Below are 19,111 nucleotides of genomic sequence, written 5' to 3'. Positions count from 1 at the left end.
AAACAAAAAATGCATTTCTTGTGCAAATTAAAGCGTAATTATTTTAAGAGGATGCTTTACTAATTAGATAAATAATTAGTCTATGTATTGACCATCTGTAGTAGATAATTTTCTCATTTCCTAAAACGTTTCATCTCGAACCCGAGTGCTTGTCCCGTCACTTTCGCACGTCAGTGTTTACATGTAACCATAGTAACAGTTTTCACACTGTCTGTAGGAATAGAAAGTGGCCAAGACTTTTGTCGTTTTTGTTTTGTTTTGTTTTTTCACAACGAAGGACACCCAGAAGAGATGAATTCATTACTACTACACGGCGAAGCTGAAGGATATATTCAAAGTCTGGAGAAGATGTCATTGCGTGATGTCGGAAGTCCAAGGTACGTGAATATACAATCTAAAAGTAAAAGTTAACCTGCTCTAAAGTACACGCATGTAATCATTATCCTCATTCAATACTCATCGTCGTGTTTGTTGTTTGAAAAGGTGGTTTCGCCAGCATGAGTTCATTGAGAAACTCAATATGCAGGCTATTCTAAATGCCAGCGCCAATCAAGAGGAATTTATAAAAGACCTCTTCATTTCACTTGGAAAGGTAATTTATTATTTATTAACAACGTTCCATAATAAATCTGTCTGTTTCCTAATTTTACTCGAAAGCAAATGTGGGTTTCAATTGATCTGTTATCAATGGAGAAAGACGCTTTTTCCCAGAGATGGTGTAGTTACGATATCTACTAGCAGGGGCTAACAGAGCCACGCTAACCAACATTGACCCACACTACACTGTAAACCAGAATGTATTATTGGTATAAATGAGTGAAATATTCAGAATTCGGACAACACTGCAAAATATCCGAAACCTGGTTTAATGCTCTAGGGAATATAGGTAATTTCGGACACAGCAACATTTATTGGAACGTGTCTATATTTACAGTATTGATATTTACAATGTGACGTCATTGCATGACCGCGCAGCCGTGTTTGTGACCAAAATTCCATTTACCTTCAATGTGCTGCGCTGTGGGATGCGGCAAAAGTCGACGAAATGTTAGTTTCTAGTTATAAATCTTGGAAAGGTGATACTGCTGTTTCATTACCAGAGCCTAAATGTATTTTTTCTTTCAATAAAATTATTTTAAGTGACATGGCTTCTAGGGTAATCATATTCTGGTTTTCCAAAAAGAGGACACCTTTTTTTTTTTTTTTTTCGCTGAAGGGGATTGGGGTGGGGTGGAATAATAGGGTTCAAAACAGTGTTACTATGAATGCAAACTTTAATACAGTGAAAAAGACACTCTATTAGCATACACAAATATATATAAATAAATAAAAATGCCCAACATTCTTTTGAATGTCCGTGTACTAAAATAAAAAATTGTATGCCATGAGTGTACCTTCATTTACTATTACTATTATTTTGAATGGCCATAGAAAATGAAGCAATGTGATAACAATTTTACCTGGTCGCAAAAAGTAGTCCGTTAATTTACCTGATGAACTTTCACCTTATGCTTCGTATAAAAGAGTCAGTGCATAAAGTGCACCTTTATTAGCAACTGACACATAAGTGCCAGCTTTACAAGTCATACATTCTGCTTCCCATGGATCTCGACCTGGACGAAAGCATGGGAATGTTTTGTGCAAATCTTCTGTAAATTTGCACTTTCGTTTGGGCATTGTTTCCACTCAGCTGTCATTTGCTGCTACGGTCAAGCAACTGTTTAATGCCGAACACAACAGCGCTTCGTGCGTTCGCGGAGAGATTGACAGGCAGGAATTTGGCCAATAGTTACTGCATGCCGCTTACAATCGACCAACTGGTGTGCGAGAAGGCGGGACTTACAAAGAGGGGTTAAAGCAATGCAAATATGCGCGCACACACAATGAAGTATTAGATGTTTAATAGAAGTAAACATACTATTCATATACACTAACGCCGGGTTCACACATCCTCCGTGAGCAGGGCGAGCGAGACACGAGCGGCGCGTGAGCGGGGCGGTCGCATTGGACGTTCACATTGGCTCTTTCACGAGATACAGAAGCGCCTCTGCACGGAAAATAAAGTTATCTATGTGGTCCTACGCCAGTTTTTTTCTTTAATAAGGTTGTAATAAGCTGAGGTAGGTTATTGCTGCTTCAGGGATAACAGCGGGCAGTCACATGCACTTCATCTTTTCAGCACACTTGGTTGTGATTGGTTAATGTTGTGTCTATACTGTACACCTACAGTATACAAAGAATGGCAAAAGGTCCGGCAGTTTATGAATTCTTTCCTTTATTAAGTTATTTTATTGAGTTTACTTGCATGCAGGTAATCGGTAATATATATATATATATATATATATATATATATATATATATATATATATATATATATATATATATATACAGGTGCATCTCAATAAATTAGAATGTTGTGGAAAAGTTCATTTATTTCAGTAATTCAACTCAAATTGTGAAACTCGTGTATTAAATAAATTCAATGCACACAGACTGAAGTAGTTTAAGTCTTTGGTTAATTGTGATGATTTTGGCTCACATTTAACAAAAACCCACCAATTCACTATCTCAAAAAATTAGAATATTTTGATATGCCAATCAGCTAATCAACTCAAAACACCTGCAAAGGTTTCCTGAGCCTTCAAAATGGTCTCTCAGTTTGGTTCACTAGGCTACACAATCATGGGGAAGACTGCTGATCTGACAGTTGTCCAGAAGACAATCATTGACACCCTTCACAAGGAGGGTAAGCCACAAACATTCATTGCCAAAGAAGCTGGCTGTTCACAGAGTGCTGTATCCAAGCATGTTAACAGAAAGTTGAGTGGAAGGAAAAAGTGTTGAAGAAAAAGATGCACAACCAACCGAGAGAACCGCAGCCTTATGATTGTCCAGCAAAATCGATTCAAGAATTTGGGTGAACTTCACAAGGAATGGACTGAGGCTGGGGTCAAGGCATCAAGAGCCACCACACACAGACATGTCAAGGAATTTGGCTACAGTTGTCGTATTCCTCTTGTTAAGCCACTCCTGAACCACAGACAACGTCAGAGGCGTCTTACCTGGGCTAAGGAGAAGAAGAACTGGACTGTTGCCCAGTGGTCCAAAGTCCTCTTTTCAGATGAGAGCAAGTTTTGTATTTCATTTGGAAACCAAGGTCCTAGAGTCTGGAGGAAGGGTGGAGAAGCTCATAGCCCAAGTTGCTTGAAGTCCAGTGTTAAGTTTCCACAGTCTGTGATGATTTGGGGTGCAATGTCATCTGCTGGTGTTGGTCCAGTGTGTTTTTTGAAAACCAAAGTCACTGCACCCGTTTACCAAGAAATTTTGGAGCACTTCATGCTTCCTTCTGCTGACCAGCTTTTTAAAGATGCTGATTTCATTTTCCAGCAGGATTTGGCACCTGCCCACACTGCCAAAAGCACCAAAAGTTGGTTAAATGACCATGGTGTTGGTGTGCTTGACTGGCCAGCAAACTCACCAGATCTGAACCCCATAGAAAATCTATGGGGCATTGTCAAGAGGAAAATGAGAAACAAGAGACCAAAAAATGCAGATGAGCTGAAGGCCACTGTCAAAGAAACCTGGGCTTCCATACCACCACAGCAGTGCCACAAACTGATCACCTCCATGCCACGCCGAATTGAGGCAGTAATTAAAGCAAAAGGAGCCCCTACCAAGTATTGAGTACATATACAGTAAATGAACATACTTTCCAGAAGGCCAACAATTCACTAAAAATGTTTTTTTTATTGGTCTTATGATGTATTCTAATTTTTTGAGATAGTGAATTGGTGGGTTTTTGTTAAATGTCAGCCAAAATCATCACAATTAAAAGAACCAAAGACTTAAACTACTTCAGTCTGTGTGCATTGAATTTATTTAAAACACGAGTTTCACAATTTGAGTTGAATTACTGAAATAAATGAACTTTTCCACGACATTCTAATTTATTGAGATGCACCTGTATACACACACACACACACCAATCAGCCACAACAATAAAATATTGTGTAGGTCCCCCTCGTGCCGCCAAAACAGTGCCAACCCCAATCTCAGAATAGCATTCTGAGAAGCTATTCTTAGCACGATTGTACAGGTTATCTAAGTTACCGTAGACTTTGTCAGTTCGAACCAGTCTGGCCATTCTCCAGTGAGAAGAATAGCATCTCAGAATATTAGGCAGGTGGTTTTAATGTTGTGGCTGATCGGTGTGTGTGTGTGTATATATATATATATATATATATATATATATATATATATATATATATATATATATATATATATATATTCTGTCCAAGTGTTGTAAAACACTTATATTAAGAGCCGCTTGTATGTACGCGTCTTTTCAAAGATGTTGTATCGCAAGTGTTACTGTGAGCAACACATCGCTCTGTCAGACAAACATGAGAGCTGCGTTCGCTGCCTAGGACGCACCCATGCCGAAGCAGCTCTAATGGAGACAGACTGCCCTTACTGTGAAGACATGAGTCTCAAGACGCTCTGCTCTAGGGTCGCCCTCGTTCTGAGGGACGATTCCGCCTCCTGCACCCTCCCAACTGCTTCCTTTTTTTAAAGTCTCGAGGGACCACGTGAGGAAGCACGGCGGGGCCGCGAGGTAGAGATGGAAGAACCTGAGGAGGATCTAGCGCTGGCGCTGCAAGCTACTAAGTTTACCGCGCAGGCCATCGGAAAAGCGATGGGTCATCTGGTGGTTTTGGACCGCCATGTCTGGTTAACGCTCACAAAGATGCGTGAGTGTCCCCCCCCCCCCCCCCTCCCCGGGGCAGCAGGCGCGGTCTTGACCAGTGTAGCGCCGTGAAGAGGAGTCTGGAGCCCGCCGTTCTACTTGGCCCAGATCCAAAGAAAGCACGGCACAACACACATGCTGTTCCACTTTTCACTGAAGTTCGCCAAGACCGGGATGTTGTGCAAAATGTTGTTCACGTGTGTTTGCCAGCAAATGATGGATTAAAAAGAAAAGCAGGCTGTTCTTGAGATTCATGTTCGAGGGAACGACATATCAATTCAAAGTCCTCCCCTTCAGATTGTCTCTGGCCCTGTGCACATTCACGAAATATGTTGATGCAGCGCTCGCCCCTTTGAAGATGAACGGTGTGCGCATTCTGAATTACCTCGATGATTGGCTATTACTGGCCCAATCAGAGGCTCTGCTATGCGAGCACAAGACTTGATACTTCACCATTTTAACAGCCTAGGTCTCAATGTCAACTGGGTGAAAAGCACACTTTCTCCCAGCCAACAAATCTCCTTTATTGGGGGTTCGACTCGACTCTGTGAGCATGTGTGTGCACCTCACAAGCGGGCGCATTCAGACCATTCATCAGTGTCTGTCTCAGTTCAAACTGGGGAAAGCATTTCCACTGAAGTCATTTCAGAAAATGCTGGGTTTTATGGTGGCAGTCTTTTACACATGAAACCTCTCCAGTGCTGGCCTAAACATCAAGTACCATGTCACTGTGACGCACCACTGTCTGGCTGCTCTAGCACCATGGACAGCTCCAAACCTTTATCAGCAGGGTCAGGTTTTCAGATGGAAAGTGGGGACAACGGATGCATACGACACGGGTTGGGGCATGCTGTGCGATGGACGCCTGACTTTCGGCACTTGGATGGGTGCGAAACGGGTGTGGCACATCAACTGCCTGGAAATGCTAGCCATCGTCTTAGCTGTGAAGGCTTTCCATTCTGACATTCGGTCAGACAATATGTCAGTGGTAGCGTACATAAATTGCCAGGGTGGCACTCAATCGCTACCAATGATGAGCCTGGTGCAATGCCTCCTCGTGTGGAGCACGCGCCATCTCCTCTCCCTGCACGTGACATATGTTCCGGGCTGTCTGAACTGCGGAACGGACATGCTGTCTCGCCAGGGACCAATGGTCGGAGAATGGAGACTTCATCCCCAGACGGTTCTAAGTTTTTGGGTAATGTTCGGCAAAGCAGATATGGGCCTATTCGCCTCTGCGAAGACAGCCCACTGTACTCTTTGGTACTCCAGGTCCCAAGCCCCACTGGGGGTGAATGCCTTGGCCCCAGTAAGTCTCCTTTACTCTGTCATCAGCAAAGTCTGAGAGGACAAGGAAACACCATCCCCCTTGTTGCAAGGAATACCAAAAAGTATCTCCCTTGTAAAACCACCATCCCCTTTAGATTAATTGTATCATGTATAACTTAGAACTAATCATGCAAGTAAAATATTTTATTTTCTACATTTCAACCCCCTTGTTGCAAGAAATACCAAAAGGCATCCCCCTTGTAAAACCACCATCCTCTTTAGATTAATTGTATCATGTATAAATTAGAACTAATCATGCAAGTAAAATATTTTATTTTCTACATTTGATAAATAACAGACTTTAAGGGCATGTGTTGGGTTGCCAGATTTCTATAGGTGAAATCCCCTAATTAGATCTTGACACTTGTACAGTTTGGAAATAATCTGCTAGGGTGACACTTTAGTCACGCAATCTGGCAACCCTGAGCGCGCGACCTCTTTCTCCACAGCGAAAAGACAGGTATGTTTGAGTTTAGCGATGACTTGTCCTTCCTAGTGTTGACATGAAACTTACACCACTGAAGGTAATGCAAGTTTTCAAAAGTTTCACTCACTTTCAAAAATGGTCAAGAAAACAGTTCAAGAAAATATTTTATCTTTCTTTAAAGGTGCAATATGTAACAATTTTCATGTAATATTTGCCTTTTTTTGCCAATGTGTGAACGGCTTGTAACACAACTTGAGCCCTTCCCGGACTTCCTAGGTTGCCTATTAAAGCCTGTAGACTGATTTTCATGCGAAGGGAGCGGGTCGCTTTTGCCGGGATTATCCAAAGGATAATCAGTGCTTCTCTTCTGCTATTCAACAGTGACAACAAACTGCAACACTAGGTAACGTTATCTTAGAGATGGAATCCAGCAAACATCCAGCACCCAGTACAACACCGACTCCTACACGAACTCAGAGTAAGCCAAAAAAAAACAAAAAACATTTATCTACTGAATCCTGTCTGGCTAAGCGGGAACATGATCGTGGTCAAGTGAAAACTAGAGTGAACATCGGCAGGGCATTTGATTCCAGGAGGGACCTTTGTTTGGTTTTGTTGATCAAAACCAACCCTGAATTGGTGTTCTTCTTATTGGACAGGTAAGCTTACATAACTGCAAAGCATGTGAAATATAGTGCCATAAGGATTGATCTGTGTAATTTTAGCTAAACTACAATAACACATGAAATGAATGCTAGACAGTGTTCAAGATAATGCAAAAAGACCCATTAGTGTGACGTAACTTGGTTATACAGAAAATATATATATTCTATTATTATAAAACAATAGCGCATCAATATATCAAAATGACAGTTGTGATGGAATCACATCAATACTGAATTGTGTCAACATATTTATAATGTACAGTCTATTTTATAAACAGCTACTGTCATCATCCACCAAATTTAGCTAACAGCTACTGATAAAGCTGGTTAGCTAGCTATCGCCCACATAGGCTATCGTATAAATGCAGTCAATGTATCATGCAAAGAAAAGTGATTACTTCAAACTACAGTCTCGCATAGCTAGACCTATATCCACACTTTGTTTTAGCCCTGTTCCAGCACTGTTGAGTCAAATACAATATACAGTCTCAAAGTTTGTAGTAAAACAATCATAACTGTGTAATTTTAATTATGCTACCTCATCTGTCAGCATGATGCCGGCGAATCACGTTGTCTCTTTGTACATTACGTCATTGTTTTGGCCGATTCTCGCGTCCCTATGGAGTGTGTGCATGAGCACGAGCACGAGCAAAAGGTAGCTGGCTGCAGATCACTTAATGGCCACAGGTGTCATTAATAACAAGGGTTTCTGAGTCTTACATACTGCACCTTTAAAAAGAAGAGAACATAAGGCAAGATATTGCTATGACAAATGTAGAGTTACAACATGTACATGTTTTTAATTCAAACAATTTTCAGGGTTTCACCCCCCAAAAAAACTTTTTTACACAACTGTTTAAGCATCCTTCGTAGAAACAGCCCAAACTACATTGACTAGTCCAGTCATTGGAGTAGAAAATATGCGTATATGTGACAGTGGGTGAGCAATCTAGAAAAAAAAACTTTTTCATGATCATAACATGGATTCTTTTCACAAAATTCATCATAAAATACAGTAACAGAGGGTAACAGGTGCATATTATGGCCATGTGTCCTATGGGTCAATGAAGTCATGTTCATTTTTGTCCAGATTTATAAAATTAAAAATACATTTAAAAATGCAATTCACACAAACCATTAACTTGAATACACCTCTTCTATGATGAGCATATTTTCAATTTCTGAGTTTAAATTCATGTTGATATTTTTTCTGGGGCTTAAATTAAAAAATGTCATGTGGTGTCCGGAGACAGTAAAAAAAGGTCAAAGTCTCATTAAAAGCTGAAATTCCTGAAAAAATAAATGATGGCATAACTAGTGCAGAATAATCTTTTATTGTTATTTGTGAAACAAAAAAGTTCAACAATTGTGTTCTAAAATATTTATATTTTAAAACGCTTTTGTCCACCAAATCAAAGTCATTGGGTGAAACCAACATGGTAGGCATTTTATTGTTTATGTTGACCATAAAACATTAAACAGAGCGTACACCGGACCCTCAAGACTGAGCGTGAAGTTTAAAAAAATATCTGATGTTCATTTTGACATTTTTGTGAAAAGGCACATTTTGTTCAAATTTTTAGATTGTGCATGTGTGACGCTCCTGTTCTACCTGCTCCGTACGGGACTCGAACCGGCGTCTCCGGCATGGGAGGCGGGTGCGCTAACTAGGAGGAGGCTAAAGGTTCAACCTCTAGCGTCAGTCAGGAGAGTGAGATTTATACACATTGCACAGCTATCTGTTAGCTGGCTACTGTTACACTCACCCCCCTATACCTCACTCCCATCCGAGTCATGGTACCATTGTGACGCTCCTGTTCTACCTGCTCCATACAGGACTCGAACCTGCGTCTCCGGCATGGGAGACAGGTGCGCTAACAAGGAGGCTAAAGGCTACAGCCTCTAGCGTCAGTCGCTAGTCCACCTCTTGAGGTCAGGAGAGTGAGGTTTATACACATTGCACAGCTATCTATTAGCTGGCTACCATTACACATGCACTAATATTTTCAGTGTTGCTTTAACACGAAACAGGAAACTCATGAATATTTATGTATGTGCTGCCCAGTGCAACCGAAAATCTCAGAAACCAAATATTTCAGAACACTGGAGACCTCCAAATGGGGGCGGAATCTCTAAAAAGAGGGCGGGGTTACTCCAAAAAGGGGGTTGTGCCAACTCCAAAAGGGTTAAGGTTAGGGGCTCCCTATATCTTTAATGGCGATTTGGAGCTCACGCCCCTTTTTGGAGCTATGTCTGCAGCTATACCTTTCTCACTTTTTCCCATCCTGTTTCATGTCTCCACTTTTAATATTTCCTTAAATACTAAGTATAATAATAAATAAAAATGAATATAAAGGTTGATTTTCTTGCAGTGATTTGGTCAGGGAGTTAAGAGTAAAATGAACCATGGTTTTACTATAGTAATATTGTAGTAACCAGGTTATTTTTATTTATTTATTTTTTTTTTTTTTGCAGAAGCAATAGTTTTAATGCAGTTAACCATAGTATTACAACAGTATGGTGTTAATATAGTTGCCATGTTTAATTTTGTGGTTACTATGATTTTACCACAAAATATCATGGTGATAATATAGTTAATTTATGTAAGGGAAGGTTAGTGTTAGGGGTAGGGGTTGGTCTCTGTGGGACACTAAATAAACACAATAAACATGCTGCAGTGATGCTCCTATACTTTATGTTAGTATTTAATTAGGGGTGTAAATAGGATCTGCCACTATTTGCACCGGGGTGTAAATAGCATCTAACATGTTTTGCACTTAGTGCAAAGAAGATGCTTTAGGTTGCTATTTACACTAAGTGTAAATAGCGTATATTGCTATTGCACTTAGTGCAAATAGACTCTGCCTTTAAGATATTAGGCCTACATTATCTAATGCTATTAATTTAATATATTTTAAGTCTAAATACGTTTTTTTATTTTTTTTTATTTTTATTTTTTTTGTGGCACCACTGTATTGTTACATAACAACAATGGTCCCTTTTCACATTTCCAAGTCTGGAACAGAGAACACACTATTTGGGGTGAATTTTTATAGCTGTAATTTTGAGACCATAGCAAATATTCTTTTTGCGTCCCATTTGCACCAATAGAAAAGAAAAAAATTGCTGTTACATTTCCACAACCTTCTATATAGGAAAAAAATTGATAGCAGTAAATTGCGACAGTCAGAAAAGAGAAAGATGCTTACTGAAAAAATTTACTGTCACTTCGTCAGGATCCTCAGCAGCTATATTTGAAACCCCATAGCAGCAGCGGTGTCTTATTTTTTTTTTTTAATAATAAAAGGGTAATATAACACAAAGAATAAATGTATTTATTTATTCTCTAGTATATATTACTAGAGAATAAATTATGTTTAGCTTTTTTCACTACTTTAATGCACTGAAAAAGAAACAGATTTTTGTGCATACACATGAAAAACATTTAAATAAATGACAACTGCTGTTGTTGAACTTCTTCCAGATACCCACTCTGGTACATGCAATGATACTTACAGAAGTCTGGAAGCATAAAGTGTTTACAATAATTTGCAAACTTCAGGACTTTAATCCAAAGAGCAACTTTCTACTCTACATGGTGGTGAGTGTGTGCAATAATGGCCTGCTTAATACCATGTAATCTACAGTTATCAAGCCTGTACATTTTCCCCCAGTTTCTTTGGGCCATTGCATTTTTCTCTAATTTCCACAATCGCAGATTCATCATGAAGCTACCATTATAAACCTGCTGGAGACAATTATGTTCCACAAGGTAAGCAGTTCTTTTAATTACATTTTTATGTAATTAAAATAAATGGCCTTGGAGAGGGTTGTAATATGAGAATTCTTAAATGCTGATGTGTGTGGGATACACATGCAGGAGTCCAGTGAGGCTGCAGGTGATGCTGTACTTGACTTGGTGGATTATTGTCATCGCAAACTCACACTGCTGGCAGGACGCTCTGTCTGCGGAGAGGTCCCAGCTGAGAACCGAATAATAGACGTACAGATGTCAGCCACTGCATCTTTACAGGTGAAGAACACAGTTTTCTGTTGGGCCATTAACAGTTAAGGGCAGGCAAATTCCAATACGGCAAATTGTCTTAACATTTTCCTAACTGTCCATCTAACTTAATCAAAATATTCAGATGTAGCACATTGTCTTGTGTATAAACGGTATACTGTTTGTTGTAGGATCTGCAAAGCCAAAGTGATATGTTAGAGTTTGACATCTCTATCAAGGCTCTTTCAGTGCTATGCTACATCACTGATCACATAGAGAGGTATTACTGTACTGTATATACCACTGGGAAACAATATTTAACAGATTACATTTTACAGACTACTATAGAAATGCACTAATAAATGATATAAATGCACTAAACACATATGCCTAATAATAACGAATGTTGAATATTCCCCATCTTATTTAGTTTGAGTTTGAGTGTGCTCTCAAGGATGCTGAGCACTCATAACGTGCCATGTCTGCTGGTTCAGTTGGTGGAAAATTGCCCATGGAACAGAGGTTGGTCTCACAGTTGTATTTTAGCATATGTGTTGTATTTCTTCTCACTTCCCTTATATTATCACAGTCAGAATTTATACGTTTGTCTTTTGTCTCTATCTCTAGGTAAATTGGAGAAGTACACAGAGGGGAAGTGGAGGCCTATCCTGCCTGAGGATCAACTAAAGTTGAATAAACATGATGGCCAAGTGTGGATCGCTCTACTCAACCTGATACTCAAACCAGACTGCCAAAGAAAATATGATTTCAATTCCTTTAACAAAAATCAACTCTTAAAGGTAAGACTTTCCACAGTTTTGACAAAATAAAATGTAATATCATTGCTGAGTGAGCCATTATACGGTTACTATAGGCTACTGTATTAAGTTAATAAGTAAAAAAACATACCTGCAATAGAGAGCAAAAGTGCCAGCCCACTTTTCCAGCCATCTTGGTTCCGGAAGTATTTTCCCCATTCATTTTTCCTTAGGGATTACATAAAATCTGTCATTAACCCTTAAATGCATACCTCGGGTCTTTAGAGACCCAGGACCTAATTCCACCCCCTGTACCTCATCCATTTTTTGGAAATTGTGCCCACACCTCTTTAGTATTCCTCAATCTATATCTTATAAATAGTGTGACACAAAAAAATGCCAAAATTGCAACAAATTTTTTTTATTTATTTATTTATAATGGTTTAAGTACCAAAAGTGTATAGGGTCTCTAGAGACCCGAGGTATGTAAGAGTGTCTTTCTTTTTTCTTTCTTTTTTTTTTTTGCCGTTCCATAAATTATATTTTTTATAATAATTTCATATCTATTTAAGTTGACTATCACAGGATATCTATTTCTTTATGTATTACAAGAGAAATGAGTACTATATTCATACAAATAAATACTATATCACCATGACTTTCTGTGCAACAATGAACTATCAACAATGGTGAATTATCAGTATTTTATATGCATGGACACATGCATAATATACATGTTATTTCTTACTCAATTTAGCACTGATGTTTCAGTGATTGACTTGATTTACATTTGACATTGCTATTAGATGAAGAAACAACTTTGAAGTAAAATTATAGCAAGTACAGCACATGAACAGTATGACTTGACTGTTGTCATTTGGGTATACTACTGAAATAATGCAAGTTGTGCATCTATTTTTACTCAACAAGTGCCTGAGAAAATACACATAAAATACACATAAGCTACACATAAGTTACACATACAAAACACATGTGCAGATTATATGTTATGTGTTGCTCGATATGTGTTTGACAGCCAGTTGCATCTCATGACATTTCAGTGTGAAAATAATGAATCCTGTTCTAGCTTTGTCCTGATTTGCTACATTATCTCTTTAATTGCAAATGGGTCTTCCAAATGAGCCCAAGCATACCTCCAAAGTTGTGGCAAAATGGCTTAAGGACAACAAAGTCAAGGTATTGGAATGGCCATCACAATGCCCTGACCTCAATCCGAGAGAAAATATGTGGAAGAACTGAAAAAGCATGTGCAAGCAAGAAGGCCTACAAACCTGAATTCCAGCAACTTATTGTGAGAAGCTTGTGGAAGGCTACCCAAAACGTTTGATCCAAGTTAAACAATATAAAGGAAATGCTACCAAATACTAATATATTTGCATTCCAGTTGTTGTTTTAGACGATCCGGCATTAACCAGAGCATTGTCAAATTGAAACAGTCTGTGTCTCTTTGTGTGTGTGTTTGAGAGAGAGAGAGTGAGAGCTTGCAGGTGTGCCAGCTTTATTTATTAGTGCAAAATCTCTCTCATTGGTTGATGCTTGTAGTTGCATGCGCACTAAGCACAGGAAAGCGGAGAACGGGCGTCAAACTGGCGATATTTTCTTATAAAAGTTGGCTAATTTCAGCGAAAATGTCGAAAAGACAGTCAAGTTTATATTCATTATTTAAAACAAAGGTAAGGCTGATAGTGTTCCTGATCAAAAGTGTTCACGAGAAAATGAAACCGCACCCCTGGACAGCTCTGCTAATAATGTTAATCAGGAGGAACTTTCAGTTCATGTGAAACTAGGGTTTAAACACACAAACTCCAAAATATAACAGATGAATTTGATCTGCCAGCTCAAATCCACCAAAAAAGCAACTTTATTCATCTGTTTGGGAGCATTTGAATGACCAAGGGTTACTGAAGACAGCAGATGTAAGTAAGTCAGAAGACAGAAATCATATAAAGATACACAACAATGGGACAGGATGTTTCACAAGTCGTCCAACAACAAACTAGTGAGTTTAATATTTTTTGTTGTGGTGCTATAAAATGGATGAATTGAGAGATGCAACTTTTTGTAATGTTCAAGCGTGCCCGGGATGCAGAATGCGATGTTGTGCCCAATATTGGAGAGTCTATTATTAATAATTGCATACTTCCTATTTATATTTAGTGTATTTATCAGTTTTCCTAGTTTATAGCTGCACTTAGGGTCCATATATCCCTTAGGTATGCGTCCACTAACCCATTCAATTGTGAAATGAAATTAATTGTTTTTCTTAGTTCTGTTGCATAATAAGAAAATGTGCAAATAATGTAAAACCGTTTAAACATTTTGTTTCTCAGACAGTAATCTAACCATCAAAAACACACACCACGGCATCCCTATGCGGTCCATGGGTCATTGTTTAGTGACGTCATTGTGTGATCCGGGAAAGCTAAGGTCGTATGGTCAGCATTGGTCTCTACGCCTCTTAATCATTGTTTTTGATCCCGCAATTCTTCATTTACAAATTAAGCACTGAACTGAAGTAAATGCCTGCCAAATGTGGATTTTCAAATGTTCACTGTTTTCTCTAAATATGATCATAGTAGAGCCAAACCCATCTATCACAGGGCAAATCATAGTCTTAGAGACCCAATTCAGTCCTAAATCAGTTCTGATAAAATGTGTAGTTACTGTGTTTTGCCTTTGCAGTGTATTAAAGCAGATTGGGATATGCATGCTGCATATGAGTCCAATGTATGGTGTGTTTATTTGTTTTGTGCAAAATAAACTTCAGTTCCTTGTTTGTTTAATAAAATGCAGCTCCAAGTCACTAATTCCACAAACCCTAGTATCTGAAAAGATTGATCAGTAAAATCCTGCTCTGCACAAACCTTTCCAACTTTTTCAAACATCTGCATAATATTTTACAAGCCTATGTGTCTTTACAGAAGTAACCACTGTTTTATTTTTTTATCTTTTTACCTGCTTTAATGTTTATTTTGTTGTTGTTGTTTTGTTTTTTTACCAATAAAATCATTACAACACAAACAACATACAACAAAGTGTATGTACTGTAGTTGTACAACACAGATTGTAAGGAATCTTTTGTCAAATTTAACTTGTTTAATATTGCTTATTGGGACAACACCAATATATTTATTTTACATAAAATGTACATAAAATCAGTAATTTTTCATGCTGAATGATAAACTTTCTCATAGTCTCTGTTCATGTATTGTCCTGTGACACCATATCTGATTAATGTTTTTAGCAGTGTAATCCTTATATTTGGTTATCATTTGGAATGGATTGATTCATAACCTATCATTATGATTCTTTATATGACTTTGTGTGCAGCTTTGTGGGTTTTTGACAGAGGCTGTGATGGATCAGCTACCAAACCTAGTTGATCTCAAGCAATTTCTCAGTCACCTTTCTGTCACAGATCCTTTGCCCCCTAAAAAAGATCTTGTCTTGGAGCAGGTACTCTAACAAACACACATACACAAGCACATGCACAACACCTAATCTAATCAGTCCTGTAGTAAAAAAGGATAACCTTTGTTATTTTCATGACTCCATGTAAGTCAACCCAACATTAGATTCTTAACGTTGGCACCTACACCAAGTGGCGGGATTCTGACAAAACACCTTTCTCATTCTTTCAGGTGCCAGAGATATGGAATAGTATTGTAACAGAGAACTCCAACAAGTGGAAAGCCATAGCTAAATACCAAGTTACAAATGTTTTCAACCCCTCTGGCAATGACTTACGAGAACAAGCTAGCAGGTGAGATGAACTTGATTTAATGTGTATCTGAAATTTATATGCAAAGCATGGGGAGAAGATTAACTCTTAATTTCTGAATAATTGTTTGTCTGTGCCCTTATGATCAGGTTGGCTCAAACATATAATCTGGATGTGATGGAGAATCTAATCCCAGAAAAACCCAAGTGTGGAGCCTGTGGAGCAATGGGTGTGAAACGCTGCTCCCGCTGTCAGGGAGAGTGGTATTGCAACAGGTATATCAACACATGAGAATACAAGTTAAAATGTAATTTCTGAAACATAAAAGAGACAATAAGTATTTTTTCCCTCTGAGGTAACAGTGCAGGTTTGCTGTCAAGTTCAATGTAGTTGGTGCTGCCCCATACAATTTTTTCAATACTTATCCGTCCTTTGCTACATTAACACTTTGTACCTTTAAACTTCAGTTTCTTGATGAAAGACTTTAAGGTTTTAGTTTTGCCAGTATTTGTTTCAGCCATACTGTAGCACATGTACAGTACTATAGCAATCAATCTTTGAATCACTTTGACAGACCTTGGAAGTCCCAGCCTGAAGAGGTACAGGATTACATTACTGGTAATTCTATTTGTCTGGCATTTCTTTGTAGGGAGTGTCAGGTGAAACACTGGCCCAAGCACAAGCCTGCATGCAAACTTATGGCAGAGGCCATGCAAAAACTATAGAAGGATTTCTACATCACAAGCTGAGTTACAGGATTGCAAAATGAAGAGAAGATGGCTCAATACAGCGAGAGCAACAAAGATGAATGCTGTGTAACACAGAAGTGCATTAGAGTCTATGAATTGTAATACTGCTGCACTAATTGTGGACAGGATTGGAAAAGGGGAAAGGATATTAGCAACTGTTCCTGATGGTACTGAGTTTGTTTTATTAGCTGCTGTACTATGTTTTGTATGATGGATCAGAATAGGTAAGAGATAAGTAAGCTTTCGTATATACTTTGTATGTGTTTATGAACATGATTTATTACTTATTTGGGTTGAACGAACAACTCAATTTGATATGAAACACAATTTTTGCAAGAGTTATATTTTAAAATGTTTTTATTGGAATGCAGCCTTTACACTATAACCTGTAAACTGATATATAATTATTAAATACAAATTGAAATTATAAAATACTTTTTGTCATTTTATTAAGATATTCAGGTGAAGTTCATCCCATGCTTTTTCATTACTTCCTATTGGTGTGATTGGCTTGTTGGGCGCTTGTCATGGAACTTTAAGTGAGGGACATGATCTAAAAATCACAATTTTGTTGATATATGATAGTTGTGACAGAAATATGCACAATGGACCCTTTTCACATGCCTGTGTTCACGAAGCGGAAGCCATCATAGTTGGTTAAACTTGAATGGCGGTGAATGGGGGACCACAGCAAATTTAATTCTTGCTTACCCGTTTGCTCCAAAAGCAAAAGAAAAAATCAGCGATTATGCTTTCACAGCTTTGCAAAAGAAGATACAAATATACAGCACTGGATAACAGCAGGAGGAAGAGAGAAACAGGCCAAATTTTCTGCCACTCCCTCAACTGCTGTGTTAGAAGCCTCATTGCAGCTATGGTAACTTTTCCAGGGTAATATAATACAGAGTACAATGTTATAAATTTACACTAAATATTTTAAAAATTGGAAATATAAAAAAGTTTGCTACATTTGCGTTGTTAAAAAAGGCTGAAACAAGGGTCCATTGCATAAAATAATAAATGAATAAAACTGTGTTTCTCAACCAACTTCAAGAGGTATCACCCTGGGATGCATTTAAAACAGTATTGAAGGAGTTCCCATCTATGTTGGGCACTTATTGGCTGCTTTTCTTTATTATTTGGTCCAAGTCATCAATTTCAAAAACGTTTTTCTTTTTAATTAATTTTAGTTTTATAATGAAATAAATTAATATGGTGGCATTTATATTTTTGTCTACAAAACTCATTTCAAACCTTTAAGCATACGCCTTCAGATCAAAAGATAAGATCATGAGAAACATTTCAGTCAAGTGTTTCAAAACTTTTGACCGGTAGTGTATATCACAAAAAGCATGTGTGAGCAAGGAGGCCTACAAACCTGACTCAGTTACACCTGTTCTGTCTGGAGGAATGGGCCAAAATTCCAGTAACTTATTGTGAGAAGGCTACCCAAAACGTTTGACCCAAGTTAAACAATTTAAGGCAATGCTACCAAATACAAAGTGTATGTAAACTTCTGACCCACTGGGAATGTGATGAAAGAAATAAAAGCTGAAATAAATTATTCTCTTTACTATTATTCTAACATTTCACATTCTTAAAATAAAGTAGTGATCCTAACTGACCTAAGACAAGGAATGTTTTCTATGATTAAATGTCAGGAATTGTGAAAAACTTAAATGTATTTGGCTAAGGTGTGTGCAAACGTCTGACTTCAACGGCATACACAGTATATACACTGTATATCAGGGGTCGGCAACCTTTTTGACATGGAGTGCCATTTTTTATTTTCCTGGTCAATAGCTGGGCCGAGGAGGGTGTACCTGTATGCTGGGTTGGAAATCTCAAGAATTAATTGTGGTGGTTTCCTTATTACATCACGTGTTGTTCTGAAAGCAAAAAGAAACAAATGAAACATGGAATGTAGGCTGTCATCTGCGCAGCCTGACCGAAGCAAAGTTTACTCACGCGATTAACCGAAAGTAAAGCGCTGCCTGCTCGTGATGTGCGAATGGCTTAAATGTGCTGCACGAGTCTGTTGGGTATACTGCAGTCTCGTCACATTTTAACTTTTTGTTAAGCCTCCCATTCAGCTCATGAAAACATGTTGCGTGATCATGAGGAAGGATTTCATCAAGATGTAGATTGGAATGCAGGTGCTGAATTTCATTTAAATAAAATAGTCTACTCCTCTCTCACCGTTGCTGTCGTGCCAGTGATTACCCCTTCATGTGCCAATGCTGGCAAGCATGCCATAGGTTGCTGACCCCTGCTGTATATTATTGCCTGTGTGACTGTGTTTAACCCATAGCAGGTGAAATATGAAAAGAGGAGCTTCGGAATGAAGGCTGATTTTTAAATGTTTTCATACATATCTGATACCATTGAAAGTAGGGACACAGCCTTACAGAGGGTATATACATATTTTTATTTTTTAATCTTTCAAATTTACCTTCCTTTGGTTAAGAAATTGTATTGATTCTTTAAAAAATAAGAACAATTTAAATAGGCATATATATTTCAATCTATGTAAAATATTGAGTAATGTTATTTGGACGGTGGTTATAGTAAGCGATAATGTAATATAATTTTAAAATAAAGAGAAAATAAAATAGTACATTTGTGTTAAGGACACTGCTGTAAATGGAGGAAATGCAAGTTTAAATGGAGAAAATGCAATTACCCACCCCT

General features: G+C 38.2%; 1 protein-coding gene across 2 annotated transcripts; it reads left to right on the top strand.

Annotated features, from left to right (window-relative positions):
- The first annotated feature begins 282 nt into the window (after positions 1 to 282).
- Positions 283 to 16,794, top strand: zmynd10 (zinc finger, MYND-type containing 10). 2 transcript variants are annotated; one of them, XM_051702369.1, is made up of 12 exons: positions 283 to 377; positions 484 to 592; positions 10,653 to 10,769; positions 10,887 to 10,940; positions 11,049 to 11,201; positions 11,363 to 11,451; positions 11,602 to 11,693; positions 11,799 to 11,971; positions 15,281 to 15,406; positions 15,592 to 15,713; positions 15,821 to 15,946; positions 16,321 to 16,794. In XM_051702369.1, the coding sequence occupies exons 1-12, from the start codon at positions 292 to 294 to the stop codon at positions 16,394 to 16,396; spliced, it is 1,323 nt and encodes a 440-aa protein (XP_051558329.1). In that variant the 5' UTR covers positions 283 to 291; the 3' UTR covers positions 16,397 to 16,794. The 2 variants fall into 2 exon arrangements, with proteins under 2 accessions (XP_051558329.1, XP_051558330.1); XM_051702370.1 differs by lacking the exons at positions 283 to 377; positions 484 to 592 and adding an exon at positions 7,032 to 7,162.
- Positions 16,795 to 19,111: the final 2,317 nt, after the last annotated feature.

This window comes from Myxocyprinus asiaticus, chromosome 7 (genome assembly GCF_019703515.2).
Source record: "Myxocyprinus asiaticus isolate MX2 ecotype Aquarium Trade chromosome 7, UBuf_Myxa_2, whole genome shotgun sequence".
NCBI classification, from domain to species: Eukaryota; Metazoa; Chordata; class Actinopteri; order Cypriniformes; family Catostomidae; genus Myxocyprinus; species Myxocyprinus asiaticus.
This window is presented reverse-complemented; position numbering and strand designations above follow the sequence as displayed.